At 38.6% G+C, this 16,515-nt stretch overlaps 1 protein-coding gene across 1 annotated transcript in view; it reads right to left on the reverse strand.

Annotated features, from left to right (window-relative positions):
- The window catches only part of UBAC2 (UBA domain containing 2), a 101,802-nt gene that overhangs the window by 22,131 nt on the left and 63,156 nt on the right, over positions 1–16,515 (reverse strand). Inside the window, exons 5-6 of the mRNA XM_074911015.1 lie at positions 15,281–15,404; positions 13,361–13,408 (exon numbers count right to left, since the gene is read on the reverse strand). Of these exons, the coding sequence (XP_074767116.1) occupies positions 13,361–13,408; positions 15,281–15,404 (172 nt within the window). The remainder of the gene's footprint in view (positions 1–13,360; positions 13,409–15,280; positions 15,405–16,515) is intronic.

Here is a 16,515-nt window from a genome sequence, read left to right on the forward strand (position 1 = left end):
TCCTTCTAGTAAAAACAAAAGCAAAACAGCTGATTTGAAGTTAAGTCTAAGAGTATGCACAGAGTTATTTCACAAGCAACCCATCCACCTTCTAGGATTAAAAAAAAAGGTCAAAACCAGTTCATTAAAAACTGTGGTATTGAAAAAGCCAGCTTTTGTGATGCCTTCTCTCATCTGTAAGAAAAATACCCGTTCTCTGTGTTCATGCTCATGCTTGCCTTGGGGCTTGATTTAATTTCAGATTCAGGAGGAGCACCAGAAATCCATGCGCCCCATAAATGATCTACAGTCATTGCTCAGCCATCAATTTAAATCCCATTACGAAGCCCTAGCACTTGTGGTACAGCAGAAAGGCCAAAGTTCTTGCACAAACTGAGTGTGCATTCTGCTTTATGCCACATTTCAGTATTTGTGACTATTTGTTGTCTGTTAGGCCACAAGAATTATGCTATGACAACAGAGTGAAATGAACAGAAAGAGATAAGAACCCCTCAAAAATCCATAAACATACCTAAACAATGCAATTATGCTAGAAGCAATGTAAAACTCCACATTTGGGCTATATATTTGCGGATATTTATTTTATCTCACTGACATTTGTATAATCATACCAAATGCATTGCTGCATATATAAAGGGATATAGGAAAATTCAATGTTCTTTGGGAGGGGGATAATTTTCAGATTATTTACAAGGTTATTGTTATCCAGTGAGATAAGGAGACTTCTAGCAAAAAAACATTCTGTTTTGGGAAACACTGATTTTCACCTTATTCTACTTTGATTTTATGACTGCTCTCAGGGTTGAATGTAACACCAAACACAGGCTACCATTCTAAAATGAGAAAGAACTGTTTTAAACTACCCTTAACTCCCTGAATCGTTTTGTGCTATAAGGATGGAGGTAAATGGGACGGGATAAGAGGAAGGCCATAACATCTGGCATCATAGTGAAGGCTAACTTTAATAAAAATTTTCTGTATTCAAAGAAACGTCCTCACTGGACTCTAGGAATGACAGGGCACTGGGACAGAAACTGCTTCATGACCTCTGAAATTCTTTCCTCAGCTCTAGTGAAACTGTTCCAGATTACTGTAAGCCCACAACCAAAATTTGTGCACATCAAGTGGAAACTGAGATAGAACTATAATAGCCAGAGAATAAGTGGAGGAAAATTCACATCACTTCCGCAACTCATCTACTTTTGACATGTAGTACTTGAGTATCTACCTAGCAAGGTCTCTCAGAAGCTAACCACCTGGTCCCAAAAGAGTTATGTGGATAGGCCTCTCATTCAAGAAAACCTAGATTGTAGGGCTACCAGGAAGGTTACTTTTTTTTGAGCAAGAATTACTGAACCAGGCTGCAAATATTATGTATACATTTAATCTGATGATTTCTTAGACACAAAATGCACAAGCAGCATCAGAACCTACAAGTGGTCTTCCTTCCTCTCACCTTGTATTGTTAGGCTATGGAGGCAGGCCCCCTCTTTGGTCCAAGGGATTCTGCATTCCTGGTTAAAGAGGTGTAACCAGGCAAGGAAAGTGCTCCTGCTTAAACTACTTTGTCCAACCAGTATTCCCTCACTTCTTCCAAATGTCTCTCCCAGCTACTGCTTTCTGCTCACTCTTATCACCTACAGTTCTTTGTTAAGGTCTAGTGTTTTCAGGGTACTCTAAATCTTGAACAGGTTCAAAAAGTCACAAGAACAAAACAAAGCAAGTGCTGATAGGAAAATCTACATCTCTCTGAATGTATGACAAATCTTGACACGTGTCTGAACACATTAACCACAAACAGAATCATTCTCTTATCAGCTCAAGATAGAAAATACAGCAGAGATAGCAGCAGTATGTCTTTAGTGTCAGTACTTCGGGACTTGTTTGTCTCAGAAGGGAAAGTGCTGCAAGCACCAACTGGTAGCTGCATAAGTAAAAGCATTCTCAGATTTTTCTAAGTAGAGATGGCTAGTCATAGAATCATAGAGTCACTTAGGTTGGAAAAGACCCACAAGATCATTGAGTCCAATCATTAACTCTGCCAAATCCACCACTAAACCATGTCCCTAAGTGCCACATCTAAATGTCTTTTAAACACCTCCAGGGATGGTGACTCAACCACTCCCCTGGACAGCCTGTTCCAATGCTTGACAACGCTTTCAGTGAAGAATTTCTTTCTAATTTGCAATCTAAACCTCCCCTGATCCAACCTGAGGCCATTTCCTCATGTCCTATTTGGGAAAAGAGACCAACACTCACCTCGTTAACAACCTCTGTTCAGGTAGTTGTAGAGAGCAAGTCATTCCAGAGCATATAATGAGGAAAGAAAGGCTTTATAAGGCTAAAAGTTTGTTAACACTGCTAAAATGGATAATGGCACCTAGCACTGTGTGTGAGACTCATACATGTAGCTCCCATCTGCCTTCCTAGCTTACTGAGCTCACTGGAGTAGCATGCCTGGTCTGTAGCCAATGTACCAGTTGCATTGGGCTGTCTTTTCTCTCCTTGCTGCTCCTCAGCAGCAGACTAGTGTCTTGGCCCCTCCTTGTCCTGCCTTAGACAGAAACTCATTGCATAACCCAAATGTGTGGACTTCTGTCCTCACAGAGCAGAAGTTGAGAAGTCAGACAATATAAAGTTCACAGTAAAATCTAAAATAAAAAGCATCTGGTGAAGGAACAAGACAAAACTGTGTGGGAATAGCAGAAAAGAGGTATATCTTCTGCATATAGCTCCCAAGAAACTTACTGTGGACCAATAATTGTTCAGAGCAATCACGTGAGACTGCAATTCTTCACTAGTATAAACAAATGGAACAACAGACTCAGTGGTGAAGAGCACCAAGTGTACACTGGCAATCCACCTTGTTACCTTCACATCTGCCAGGATTTCAGTGCCACTACCCTTCCTCTCTCCCTTGATTTACTATTTCAATTATAAAGCTATTAGTTGTAAGTATAAGAAACCTTAAACGCTGTGCTTGGTTTCAACAAATTTTCCAGAAGTTTCAGCTAGTGCGGAAGAGGTACCTATTTGCATGTTTCCAATAAACCCAGAATGGAGACACTTGTAGTTAAAATAGGTCTTGTGATTCAGTCTGGTTTAGAGTCATACACTCATCTTAATGTCAAGTATTTCCAAAGAACTTCCCCTTTATCTGGCTCATATGCAGAACTTGATATATATAATTTTAAAAACCCCAAGCTTTGACAAAGTATAAAGTAACTTTTTACACTTTGTTACAGACATGTAACGAATTTCTAGTGTTTAAGAAACTAAACCAACTTTGTTTGTTCAACAAAGGTAAGATGATTTCATTATATCCCAACTTCAGCACTGTACCTCAAATTAAAGGACTACTTCCCCCAAAGAGATGAGTCTCCAGAGTATTTTAAAGTCACCATAGTGCTGCACTTAAGTTCACATTGTTAGAATGGAGAATTTTTGGCTGGCAATATAAAATGCATCTTAGTTGTTTTCTGTTAGTCACACCATCATAACCTACAGCCTCATCTACCACATCATATAAGACACAATACTAAGCAGAGGAAATGGAGTATGCTGGAAATTTTCTGGCATGCTGCAGGAAAAAGTGTGCTTACATTTTTTCAGTTTCTGAACATCATGGCTTACTACTGGTTCTTCACATGAAGTTTCCTAACCTCTTCCCACCCTTGTATAAAGCCCAACCTCCCCTCCTGTTCCTCCATGTCCCTTTGAAGTTGTACATTTTTTAAAAAAGGAAGTAGCTGTAGTTTCTCTTTTACATTAGGTAAACCAAACATGGAAGCCCTTCAGTATTTTACACAACAAAACCACATATGCTCTGCTACTGAGATATTTAAAATCACTATACTTGATTAACACTAAAAAAGGAAATCAAATGGACAAAACAGTAGGCAGATTGGTGTAGAAAATGATGTTGAAAGTTATTTTGCCTAATGGTTAGAACTTGACAGCAAATAATTATTTTCTTCTGAATAACTGAAATATATTCATCATATGTATTCAAGACCACTATTTTCAATAACAAATTGAAAGCAAACAGCAGTATTCTTAAGGTGAAGTGAAATTTTTATTCCTATTTGATCTGCTTTATCCTTAATATATTCTGAATACTATACAACTAGAATCAAAACAAGGGGTTAAAGTTTGTGTTGAGATTCTGTATTTACCTTGATTAGAGAAACACATTTAACAAACCAAGAGAGAGCGTGTGAAGACCACCCAACAATAAAATAAAACCACTACACATGTATTTTCAACTTGTAATTATAACCTGCAATGTAATTAGAACACAATATTTTATTTTGTTTGGGTTTTCTTTGCAGAAATAGTTACTAAGAGTATAAACTGCCTTTTGCAATAGCTAGCTTGACAGAAAAGTAATATTATAATAATAATAAACTAATACTCTTCAATTTCCTTCCCAGTTGACTGGTCTCATAAATTTCCCATATACCTTGAATTTTTTTCTTCAGAGTCCATCAATGCTATGGTCAGGCGCAATCATTATCAGATCTCAATCATTCTTTGTCTATGTGTAAGCATGACTGTACTGACATTTTAGCACAGTACATCTACTGTGACCTAAGGATAGGTTCCCTCAGGTCTCTGCTAGAGTTCTGCAGGCGATTGTCATCATATTGTTAACCAAACGTCTTTACACAGAAGACACAGGAAGACTATGGAAAATGTGGGCCCTCTCCAGAAAGAAAGGGGAGACCTGGTTACCTGAGACATGGAGACATGGAGGAGGCTGAGGTAGCCTTTTTTCCCTTCAGTCATCACCAACAAGGGCTCCAGCCACGCTGCCCAAGCCTCAGAAGGTAAAGGCAGGGACTGGGACAATGAAGAACCACCCACTGTAGGAGAAGATCAGGTTTGAGACCATCTAAGGAACCTGAAGGTGCACAAGTCCATGGGACCTGATGAGTTGCATCCGTGGGTCCCAAGAGAACCAGCAGATGAAGCTGCTAAGCCAGTATCCATCATATCTAAGATGTTGTGGCAGTCTGGCAAAGTTCCCAGTGACTGGAAAGGTGAAACATAACCCCCATTTTTAAAAAGGGAAAAAAAGGAAGACCTGAGAAACTATAAGCCAGTCAGTCTCACCTCTATGCCTGGCAAGATCATGGAGTGGATCCTCCTGGAAACTATGCTAGGGCACATGAAAAATAAAGAGGTGATTGGTGACAGCCAACATGGCTTCACTAAGGACAAATCATATCTGACAAATCTGGGGGCCTTCTATGACGAGGTTACCACGCTAGTGGATAAGGGATGAGCAACTAACATCATGTACCTGGACTTGTGCAAAGCATTTGACACTGTCCTGCACAACATCCTTGTCTCTGCGTTGAAGAAACATGGATTTGACAGACGGACCACTTGGTGGATAAGGAATTGGCTGGATGGTCTCATTCAAGGAGTTGTGCTTGATGTCCAAGTGGAGACCAGTGACAAGTGGTGTTCCTCAGGGGTCAGTGTTGGGACCAGTGCTGTTTAACATCTTTGTTGGAGACATGAACAGTGGGATTGAGTGAACCCTCAGCAAGTTTGCTGATGACACCAAGTTGTGGTGTGGTCAACATGCTGGAGGGAAGGGATGTGCCATCCAGAGGGACCGGTACAGGTTTGAGAGATGGGCCTATGCAGACCTCATGAAGTTTAACAAGGCCAAGTGCAAGGTCCTGTACATGGGTCAGGGCAATCTCAAGCACAAATACAGGCTGAACAGAGAATGGATTGAGAGCAGCACTAAGGAGAAGGACATGGGAGTGCTGGTTGATGAGAAGCTCAATGTGATGTGGTAATGTGTGCTCACAGCCCAGAAAGCCAACTGTATCCTGGGCTGCATCAAAAGAAGTGTGACCAGCAGGTCATGGGAGGTGATTCTCACCCTCTACTCTGCTCTCAGGAGACCCCACCTAGAGTACTACATCCAGCTCTGGGGTCTCCGGCATGGACCTGTTGGAGCAAGTTCAAAGGAGGTCCACAAAGATGATCAGGGGGCTGAACACCTCCCCTATGAGGACAGGCTAAGGGAGTTGGGGTTGTTCATCCTGGAGGATAGAAAGCTCTGGGGAGACCTTATAGCACCCTTCTAGTACCTAAAGGAGGCCTACAAGAAAGCTGGAGAGGAACTTTTACAAGGGCATCTAGTGATAGGACATGGGGTAATGGCTTTAAACTGAAAGAGGGTAGATTTAGATTAGAAGTAAGGAAGAAATTTTTCAACGTGAGAGTGGTGAGACAGTGGCACAGGTTGCCCAGAGAAGCTGTGGCTGCCCCCTCCCTGGCAGTGTTCAAGGCCAGGTTGGACTGGGATTTGAGCAACCTGATCGAGTGGAAGGTGTCCCTGCCCATGGCATGAAGGTTGGAACTAGATTTAAGGTCCCTTTCAACCCAAACCATTCTGTGATCATGACTGGATTTATCTACCCCAACAAACACACCTCTACTTTAAAAGCCTACTTATAAGCTATTGTTTAAAGTTGGTTTCATAGCCAACAGAGAGAAATGGGCACTGTTAAGATGTGACTCATCCTATGGCAGATGTCTTCAAAGTACACACCCAGCTAAATTACTCTCATGGATTCCCTCTCTAAACAATGGTAACATTGCAGCCATGATGGAGTACAAGTATAGGCTAGAAAAGCTTGACAGAAGCAATCTACCTCTTACTGAACCAGTTGGCACATCTGACCAAGTAGAACAGATTTTGGGCACACAAACTCTTCCTCAGATCTGAGAAAGAAACTGAAAACTAAAATCCATTTTTCTACAGGATCTCAGAATCTGTGGGTATAAAACAGAAAGTATCTTATGACATATTATTACCTTCTCCCCTTCTTTCCCACTACTTTCTCCCTCCAGAATTGGAAATATCTGCATCTCCCTCCTCCCCAAACAATTACAACCTCACTTTCACACTAATATCCCCTGTATGCCAGATGAATCAACTACTTTCTTCTCAGATACTTTAAGTGATGCAGGAGTAACTGTTGTCAGCTTAGTCAGCTGTCATATGCTTACATGTAGCCATCCAGTCACGAGCAAGGTGTCTAAGCTCCCAGCACAGAGGAGATTAAGTCAATACAGTCAGCAGAACATAGACACTCATCTCAAATTAAGTCACCTACAGTCACTCAGCTGCCATTGCCCACATGCAAATACCTCATGTTAGTTTTGAGTGGGATTCAGTAGATCTGTTAGCTTATATATGGATATCTGCACCTGTCCTAAACGTAGGAGACACACAGATAGACAAGGCTTCTTTTCCATTCCGTAATCTCTGTTATTCTATTGCTTCGTCATTTCTTATTTCAGGCTATGCACTTCACATGTACTGAGCTTCCCAAACTGTGTTGCCAGCAGGTCAAGGGAAGTGATCCTCCCTCTTGTCTCAGCTTGGCTGCTCGAGTACTGTGTCCAGTTCTCACTCCCTGGCACAGGAAAGTCATGCACTTGCTGGAACAAAGCCAGTGCAGGGCCACAAAGATGATCAAGCGACTGGAGCATCTTTCACATGAGAAGAGGGTGAGAGAAGTGCGACTGTTTGGCCTGAAGAAGAGAAGGCTCAGGGGAATTTTATCAAAATATATACATGCGTGAAGAGAGAGAATGAAGAGGAGGGGGCCAGACTTTTCTCAGTAGTGACCAGTGACAGGACCAGAAGCAATGGGCACAAACTGAAACACAGGAGGTTCCCTCTGAACATCAGGAAACATTTTTTCACTGTGAAGGCGATCAAGCACTGGTGTAGGTTGCCCAGGGAGGTGGTAAAGTCTCCGTTCTTGAAGATATTCAAAAGATGTCTGGACATGGTCCTGGGCAACCAGCTCTGGCTGGCCCTGCCCGAGAAGGGCAGTTGGACCAGATGTCAACCTCAGTGATTCTGTGAACTGTCTTAGTACTTAGTATTTAGTGGGAAGTTCTATGAGCAAAAAGGAATCACACCAGTTACACATAAAATATGCTTTTATTTAGGAAAGTATGTAAGTATAGGCAGAATTTTTAATAAGTGAGTAGTCTAGCTGATATTAGCAATACTACTGATACATACACTGTAAAACCAATGTCAAATATAGAAATTACAACTCAAATTCCAAAAAGTCACTAGCAAGATTGTCTTAAAATCATAAGGGTTTAAAAAACCCCAACCAAACAAAAAACCCCACAAAACTTTCCTTCATGATTTCTAAGCCTTTGGTACATTCTTCTGGATTCTGAAGCAGTAGTTTGCACAAGGATTAAAAGCTTATTTTACTACTATGAAAGCTGACATTCCCACACAATCTCTTGACTACTTGAGCTAGGACTTCAAGAAACACTGACTAGAAAAAGAAGAAAAAAGAAGAGAAATCAAAAGTGTTGGTAACATTTTCTGTATCTTTACAAATTTTCCTGAAAAAGAGCTGGATTTATCTATATAATCAAAAAAAGACCATGTAGTACTGGTGCTTTAATTTTAAATATCAGGTCTTGAAATGCTATCCTGGTCAGTATATTTTTTTTTCCACATCTTTTATACAGTAAAATCTTTTGCTACAGTTTTTAGAATGTAATACTCAGTAATGTGCAATATGATCTAGCAGTAGAATAAAGACCTCTATCAGGACCCATGCAAGCGCCCTAGCATGGTGCTCAAGCCTGAACTAGAAATCCCAGCTCATGAAGTAGGCAGAGCAAGCACAACTCTCCACAGAGCAGGCCAATATATCCAGAGCAACACCTGTGCAGTGTTTGATGGGATTTTTTGATCATGTGGTCAAAAGACACTGGGTAATGAGCTGAAAAATTATATTTTGGCCTACTGCACTGCTGGCACATGTGCTCACGGTTAGCTGAACAGCCAATGGCAGTTCCAGCTCCAATGAAGCACAATGATTTCAAAAACAAAGGCTCGAATACTAGTTGCAATTGAAGATATCAGGAGGAAACCTTTAAATAATCTATGTTCTCAGACTTATTTAAATTTTCTTAGCTATTTCTTCTAAAAATTACATTTTTCACTACTGAAAATGATAAAAATATGTTCTCCTGTGATCATCCAATGTTTCCACAAAATGAAAGACTTAAATTAAAAATTAAAAAAAAAAAGAAAGAGAAGGCTACAATATACTTATAAAACTAAAGTTTAGAAGATACTGTTATGGGTACCCCCCTTTTGTGTCAATTTTTCAAGTCAGAAATGCACTGTGTAGTAGTCTGTTACAAGGCACTTGGATGCAAACAAGCTCAAAATGAAAAAATAGCAATGAGAATTTTTTTAAAGTGCTATTGATGTTACTGTGAGTACACTAGATTTTACTTTATGCAACAGCAATACTCAAACCAGTAACACATAATTTAATTACTTCTCAATATTGTTTTGTTTAAATTTCATACTTATAATAAGTTTTGCCTTCACTATAGCTTTTCATAATTCCAAATTTAAAAGAATGAATTAAAAATGGGATTTCAGTTACTGCAAATAATTAAATTTTATCTACCCTGAACTCCAGTTCAAATATTGTTTGGCTATAAAACAGCATAAAAACCCATGTATTTTTAAAAATTATCCAAACTCAATCATATTAGACTGACTCTCTTCTGTGTCACCAAAGCACTACCACAAGACATTTAATTAGATGTAAGTAGATTTACCTGAATCACCATTTATAATTACACAACTACAAAGAATTCAAGGAATATCATACTTTGACATTGACTAGAGATCTACATAAGACTATGTAACAAAGATGAACTGGAAGATCAAGAAGGACACATGACAGAACATGAATGTGGAGGTAACTGCATATAACATTACGAGGTTCTTTCTTCAAGAAAGTCAGCACATACCTAATACTAATTTTAAGTGTGAAGAAAGGATGATATTTTAAGTGTGAATACTGCATTGTGGGGTAATACAAATGCTTCTGCATTGCTTTCAAAACATTTTTTAAAACAACGAAAAGAATTCAGTAAGGATTATTCAAAATCACTTAAAAGATGTGGAAGAGGAAGAACATGAACAAGAAAATCAATGACTCTTCGATCTGATCAGATATTAACTAAATAATTGTATTTTTAAGACAAGAACTAAAAAATTGAAAGTCTGGTTTAAATATTTTTCACCCCAGCCCAATCACATCTTATGCTGTAAACGCTGATCCTAAAGGACAGGAATTCACTATAGAAAAACATCTCAGTTGAATAACAAACAGAAGAGATGAATAACATCCTTAACAGAACTGAGAACAATCCAAAACATGTTCAGAAGCATTTAACAACAGATATCTGTAGTCTGTAAAAACAAGTTAGCACTTTCAAAATTATGATTTTTGAGTGCTTTAGTTCTTATTCAGACCTGAAATGAAAACCACGCACTCAACACTGTCCGAACTTTCTTTGAAGTACATGCTCTAAATTACAGATTCTCTACAGTTTTCCAATATCTAAAGTATAAAAAGTGCAACTTTTCAGACTACCTGAGAAAAGTAAAGTAAGCATCATGTATTTACAAAGCATATTTCACACAACGTGCCAGCAATTGAAATTACCAGGCCCATACTGACATACCAAAAGAACAATAATTGAGAGGTAATCCAGTTTCATCTGGAGAGTAAAAAAGCCTCCTTTAAGAGCATATTCCTATGCTGATTCAAAATTAGAGATCTAGGAGGATATAGCTTATGGCAAAGAGAGACACTGTAGACATTTTGTATTCCAATAACAAAACATGTGCTGCCATCTCAGTAATTGAGAACAACCCAAATGTCAAACTATAATTGTCTAAAATTCTTTGTCACGGGAACATTACATCAATGCCTACCTGCATACATAGACTCACACACGCTCACAAACACATTTATACATTTCTGTAATGATGGCATTGCTCAAAACCACTGAAAACAAGAACTCAAGGCGGTACAATTCCTAGTTGCTCTGCAGCCTGCCCAGAGTTCAGAAGGAAGCATTAGCAAGGATGAACACAGAAACCAATCTTCAGTGCCACATCTTGTACATGAAAAGTCAGATCCCATTTAGTCTAAGAGTGTTCATTACATGTTAAAATATAAATTGTGAAAATCTAAATAATTCTCACACGGTAAAGAGAAAGTGGAAACTGACAATTCAGATATCATGCCAGTACCATCCATTTAATACTCCATATAAGCAGTGCAATAAGTGCAACAAAAGCTAAATTGCAGAACAGCATCATATACAGTCATATGAGTGTCTAAGTGATCTTTAGAGCTAAAAATACAGACAGTGAAGTGTCTAACAGGCAATGAACTAGTGACTAAATATCACACCTAGCTGACTTGGTATTCATGCATTTCCTCAGCCCTTTTGTACAAATACATGAAAATTTCATTCAACAAAGATATAGATGTTAGAAAATGTCAAGAGCTGTAAAGAATTACAAAATTACCCTTTGTAATTCTAGCAACATTGTTGGAATGACTTTACATTGATTTGACAATCTATGTATTTCTGTAATTGTACATATACATATGTTATCTAGTAGCTACACTTGTAGGGCTAAAACATGCCTTTACAATGTTTCATATCCCTCTTCAGATTATTTAATATATTGTGAAACTTTACTCCTTTATCAAGTTTTCTCAAAAGATGCCAAAATATAATTTCTAATAGAGGAGAAAAAGAGACTACTTATTCATATATGTGTGACAGATATGCTGTGCAAAAAATGGTGGAAATTCATAACATGAACTTCTCTCCAAATAGTACCACTTACTACAAAACAGTAGAATGCAGCTCTCTGCTTGCTGCAGAACAAATTGAGACTGAAAACACATCATCACTGACGATGACTTAATTCATGCTGACTGAAGCAACATGAAAACTTCAAAATATTTTTTTAAGCCTTCCTGTGACAGAGAAAGCTCAGTTTATTCCTATGGACTTATTCCTATGCAAAACATACTGTCAACCTGCAACTGAAAAAAAAGGTCACTTATTAAAAAGAATCATAAGAAAGTTGCATTATACAGTTGCATAAAACTGTACACTAAAAGGGGATTAAAATAAGACCCTCATAATATATTGTGAAAAAAATATATTTGAGCCGTTCTTTATAAGTCTGTATACACATATAAGTATACAGTTCCTGCCACCAGGAAAGAGGTAGTTAAAATGCCTTTCCTTTTCTTTCCTTTCCTTTCCTTCCCTTCCCTCTCCAATGAACACCTGTTCAAAAGGAAGGGCTATTAAAAGAGCCAGAAGAGTAACAGGAAGGGTAGTACATTTGGAGGAAGTCACAGATCCTTATGCAGGCATAGAGGCTTGGGCAAACCTCCAGGAGGAAGAAATTCTGGTATGTTAGCTGCACTGTTTTCATCAGTGCTCATGATCAGACCTAACTGCCAAGCAGACTTCACTATTTACTGCTCTGTCACCCTCATTAGTTATCCTCTGAGCTCACAGAATATTTTGGAACGGTCAATGAAAATGGTAAGAGACCAAACTACTGAGTTAAAACAGCTATATGTGAAGTCTTCACAGGCTTTTCACTCTGAGCTCACTGCAAACTCAAATTAGTAGGTTCTGAATAGCAAGGGCACAATTTAAATTCTTAAAATTGTGTCAACTTAATAATAAGCTTCTTTGGAAGAGGTGGCATTTCCAAGTTGAAAAGCAGACAGTATTTTGGACCAAGAACTCAGAGTACATGCTCCTAATTTCTAAGTTTGAAAAATTTTAAAAGGACCTTATCAGTATCTAACAATCTCAAAGATTTAGTACAATCTGGTTTAGTACTAAGTGCCTTAGTTCTAAGAACAGAGTTGGAAAGGAAAAAGACAGACCACACAGACTTTATCTGACTGGTGTGAAGAAAGTGATTTTGCATCCTTATTGCCATTATTATAGTGAGAAACGGCTATACTACAGATGTCCTGGGAGAACAGCAAAACATGAAAAACTTCTTACAGCGAAACTGTTAAAAGCTGCTTTTTGGAATAAAAGCTTGAGGCTTGCTGAAAACTATAAAAAAAAAAAAACAACCCAAACCAACAATAAGGTAAACATTTCTACCATTTCCTCAATAGTGTAATTTATAGTTGTGGGTCTAAAGCTATATCCATGGCAGTAAAATTAATTTCAGGGGGTCAGAAAGCAGTGGCACCCTGCAAATATTAACCAGCTCTTTTGTTGCCTGTCAGTTCATCACCAGCCACCTAGTGCTTTACACCTTTGGAAGTTAAAGATGAAAGCTTTCTACTTACCATCACAAATAAAAATATTGGTCAGTAATTTCTGTTCTTTTTGAGTCCAAATATACTGCACTGATAGTATACATAACAGAGTGTTTTAAGCAACACATGATTTTTAAAACAGTAAAACTTACCAATCCACTTAAGGCTAAAATCCAGATGTAGGAACCGGAGGTTAAGAGCTAGAAGACAAGAGTAGTGATTTAAAATTTTAATTTTAAAGCTGTTATCTGAACTACTATGTTGCAATATTATATAAGATATGTAGTTATCATGACAATGGGAGGTCAGACATTTATGTCTGTGAAAATTCAGTTTAACATTAAAAAAAGATGTATTCCAGAAGTAGCAGAAGTGGAAAAAACACAGGGATCCAACAACTGTTGTCCTTCTACAGAACAATACATTTAATTTTCATATAGCTTACTAAGTATAACAGGATGTCAGTTATAGGCTGCACAGAAAAACAAGTCTATCTTTCAGACTGAAGCAAAGGAAATGACTCAGCAGCAACGGGAGAAGAGTTCCAAGCAGGGCAGGCTGTGCAAGTGAAGCTCTCAGACATGCAGTCACAGAGAGACTAAGCATGAGCATCAAAATTAAAGAGATAAAGTTCTCACCCAGTGGTACATTTGTCGATATGAAATCACAGTAATAGGTTGGAGTGACTTTTTAAAAAAAGCCTGATAAGTCAACAGGGCAGCCCACCGTTTCTAGTAAAGTATGTGATTAATCCCCTGGAGTTGGTTAATACCAACTGGAAAAATGGGCTGAAAATTAAACTGATACTTGTTACTAAAACAGTTCTGCACAATGCTGACTGAATCATGAGAAGACCTTTTTTCTCTCGACTTCTGACTACAGAAACAGTGACGTAAGGGCAGAGTTTACAAATGAGAAGAATGCAAATGATTTTTCCCTCAGCCTCTGTGTGACAGCACCAACCATTCTGTATGCAGCAGGGACGATCCAGTGATTAGTAACAGCAGTGATCTGTATCGAAGGTGGTGTGTGTACGAAAGCAAGAGGCAAAGGACACGATGGAATAGAGCTCAGACAATATCATGGCTTTCCCAAAGACTGGAATAATAGTGGTATTGATGGGTTCAGAAAAGAGGAAACAAGATTTCTGCAAGATCAAGCAAATAAGGTGCTGGAGCACAAACTAAAGGAATCCAAAGGCTGAACAACGACAGGGATGAATGAAATGTTCATGTGGATTATGAGTCAATAGTCTGAAACTGACCGTTCATTCTAAAATACTCTCTACCACACTTCACATAAGTATGGTGCTTTCCGTTGCTAGTGCCAGAGCTATCTTTGAGTCTCTGGAATATATAAAAATGAGTATAATTTCTCATAAGTTTGTACATCTCCTGTTTCATAATTCAAGTTGTGACACAAGTGTCCATTCATTTCTAGGCTGCTGGGGGTTTTTTGTTGTTGTTTTTTTTAAGAATTACTGCCTTTCTGTACCAAGTACCTATATTTTTCCACTCATACTTAACATAATACTACATGATATTGCTGTGCTCTATGTTATACTATACCTGTCACATGGCAATGCTTGATATAGAAATAATATTAAAAGTGGAATTCAGCCAAACCCTTGATTATTTACTGACTGTCTTACCATTAAAAATGCTGTATTCTATGGCTTTGTTTGAGCTCTAACAGACAAGGGGAAAATAAACAAAATCAAGAATATAAGAAAATCAGAAAGGTGAAAGATACATATGCCTTAGTATTAGGTTCTGTTTTCATCTATTTTCATCAAGTTCATTTCGTTGACAAAGAAAAATACTGTAGCATTTTCTATTACATTTTCCTGTGCAAGACAATGAAGACAGAAGACAAAAGAAGAACCTACTTCAGCATGTAGAAATGCATACCAGCAACACATTTTTCAATATTTTAGCTGATGGGACAGTCACTAGCTGCAACATGTGGAATCACCCATGTGAAAGGATCAAAATTCATACAGATACATACAAAAATACTAACTACTACATCCATAATTCATTAAAAGGTAAACAAGCAAGTACATACCATACCTGTAAACCCAGTATGTAGACCAGTGTCTTGTTTGTGATAGAAAAATGGCCTAATACTTGTGCCACCTGCACTCTTGGAATGGAGGAATAAAATGGTACAAACAAAGCAAACACAGGACCCAAGCTGCAAAAAGAAAGATACAGTTGGTTAATACAAATTATATTAGCAACAGTAGTATAAAACAAGCAAAAGTGATTAGCCCTAAATACATAACAAAATGCAATACCACCTTGCAAACAAAGAACTTCCTTGGGAACCAACAATTAGATAACTTGTGGCATTCAGGATAATAGACTCATTAGCAAATAAGAAGAACACATGGCAAAAAGTATCTTATTTCCAAATATTTAGGACTGGAGGCAGCAGAGAAGGCAACTTATTTAGTCTAATAGCAGAGTGTTTATATGAAATACAGCACATAAAAAGAACAGCAGTAGTCTGCATCAGAATGATTCACAGGGACAAATGGCAAGGATTATACCTTTCCCAAGGTTATGGAAAGCACTTCACTTACAAAGTTAAGCTCCTATTATTTACCCAGGCGTAAGGTGTTAGAGGACTGCCAACAGACTGCAGTATCGAAGACAGACAGTTTGATTTAACTTTTTGCCTCTGCCAGTGACTTTTGAGGCCCTAGAGATAACTAACTTTCTTTAGGGTTTTCACCTTAATCACAGCACAAGATGTTTATTAACTTTCTAAACTGGAAGCAGTTTCATGGAATTTAAGACTGAAGTACCTTTTCCAATGACCAGATACCTAGACTGAAATTGTGAACATAAACTGGTGCATTTCATCCATATACCCAGATACAAAGCCTGTGTTCCTCATGCTAAAACACTCAGAAAACTAAATCGTTTATTAAAGATATGAGGAGAGACCACAGCAAAACCAGCGGCAAAGGCATGGATATGGGAGATTCTTCAAGAAAAATACTTCCTAGGATGGAGAAGTAAAAAAGGTCGCTTCAGGTAGACACAACCGGCTCCGCTGGTATAGCTGCAGTGGCAGTGAGCTCCAGGCAGCAAGATGCAGGCAGCAGGCAGGGGGGGGGCTATCGGCAAAGTGCACATCTCCCCCAGCTGAATCCTCGCCTATGGTTCCATGTTGCCTTGTGTCCGACAGGCGTGGGATGCTGCACGGGGTAATATTTCACTGCTCACCAGCTTATCAAAACCTTCAAGAGTTGCCGTTTCTACAGGCCTTTACATGAAAGGGATCTCGTGCTCAGTGG

The sequence above is a fragment of the Athene noctua genome, chromosome 1 (genome assembly GCF_965140245.1).
Source record: "Athene noctua chromosome 1, bAthNoc1.hap1.1, whole genome shotgun sequence".
Taxonomy (NCBI): domain Eukaryota; kingdom Metazoa; phylum Chordata; class Aves; order Strigiformes; family Strigidae; genus Athene; species Athene noctua.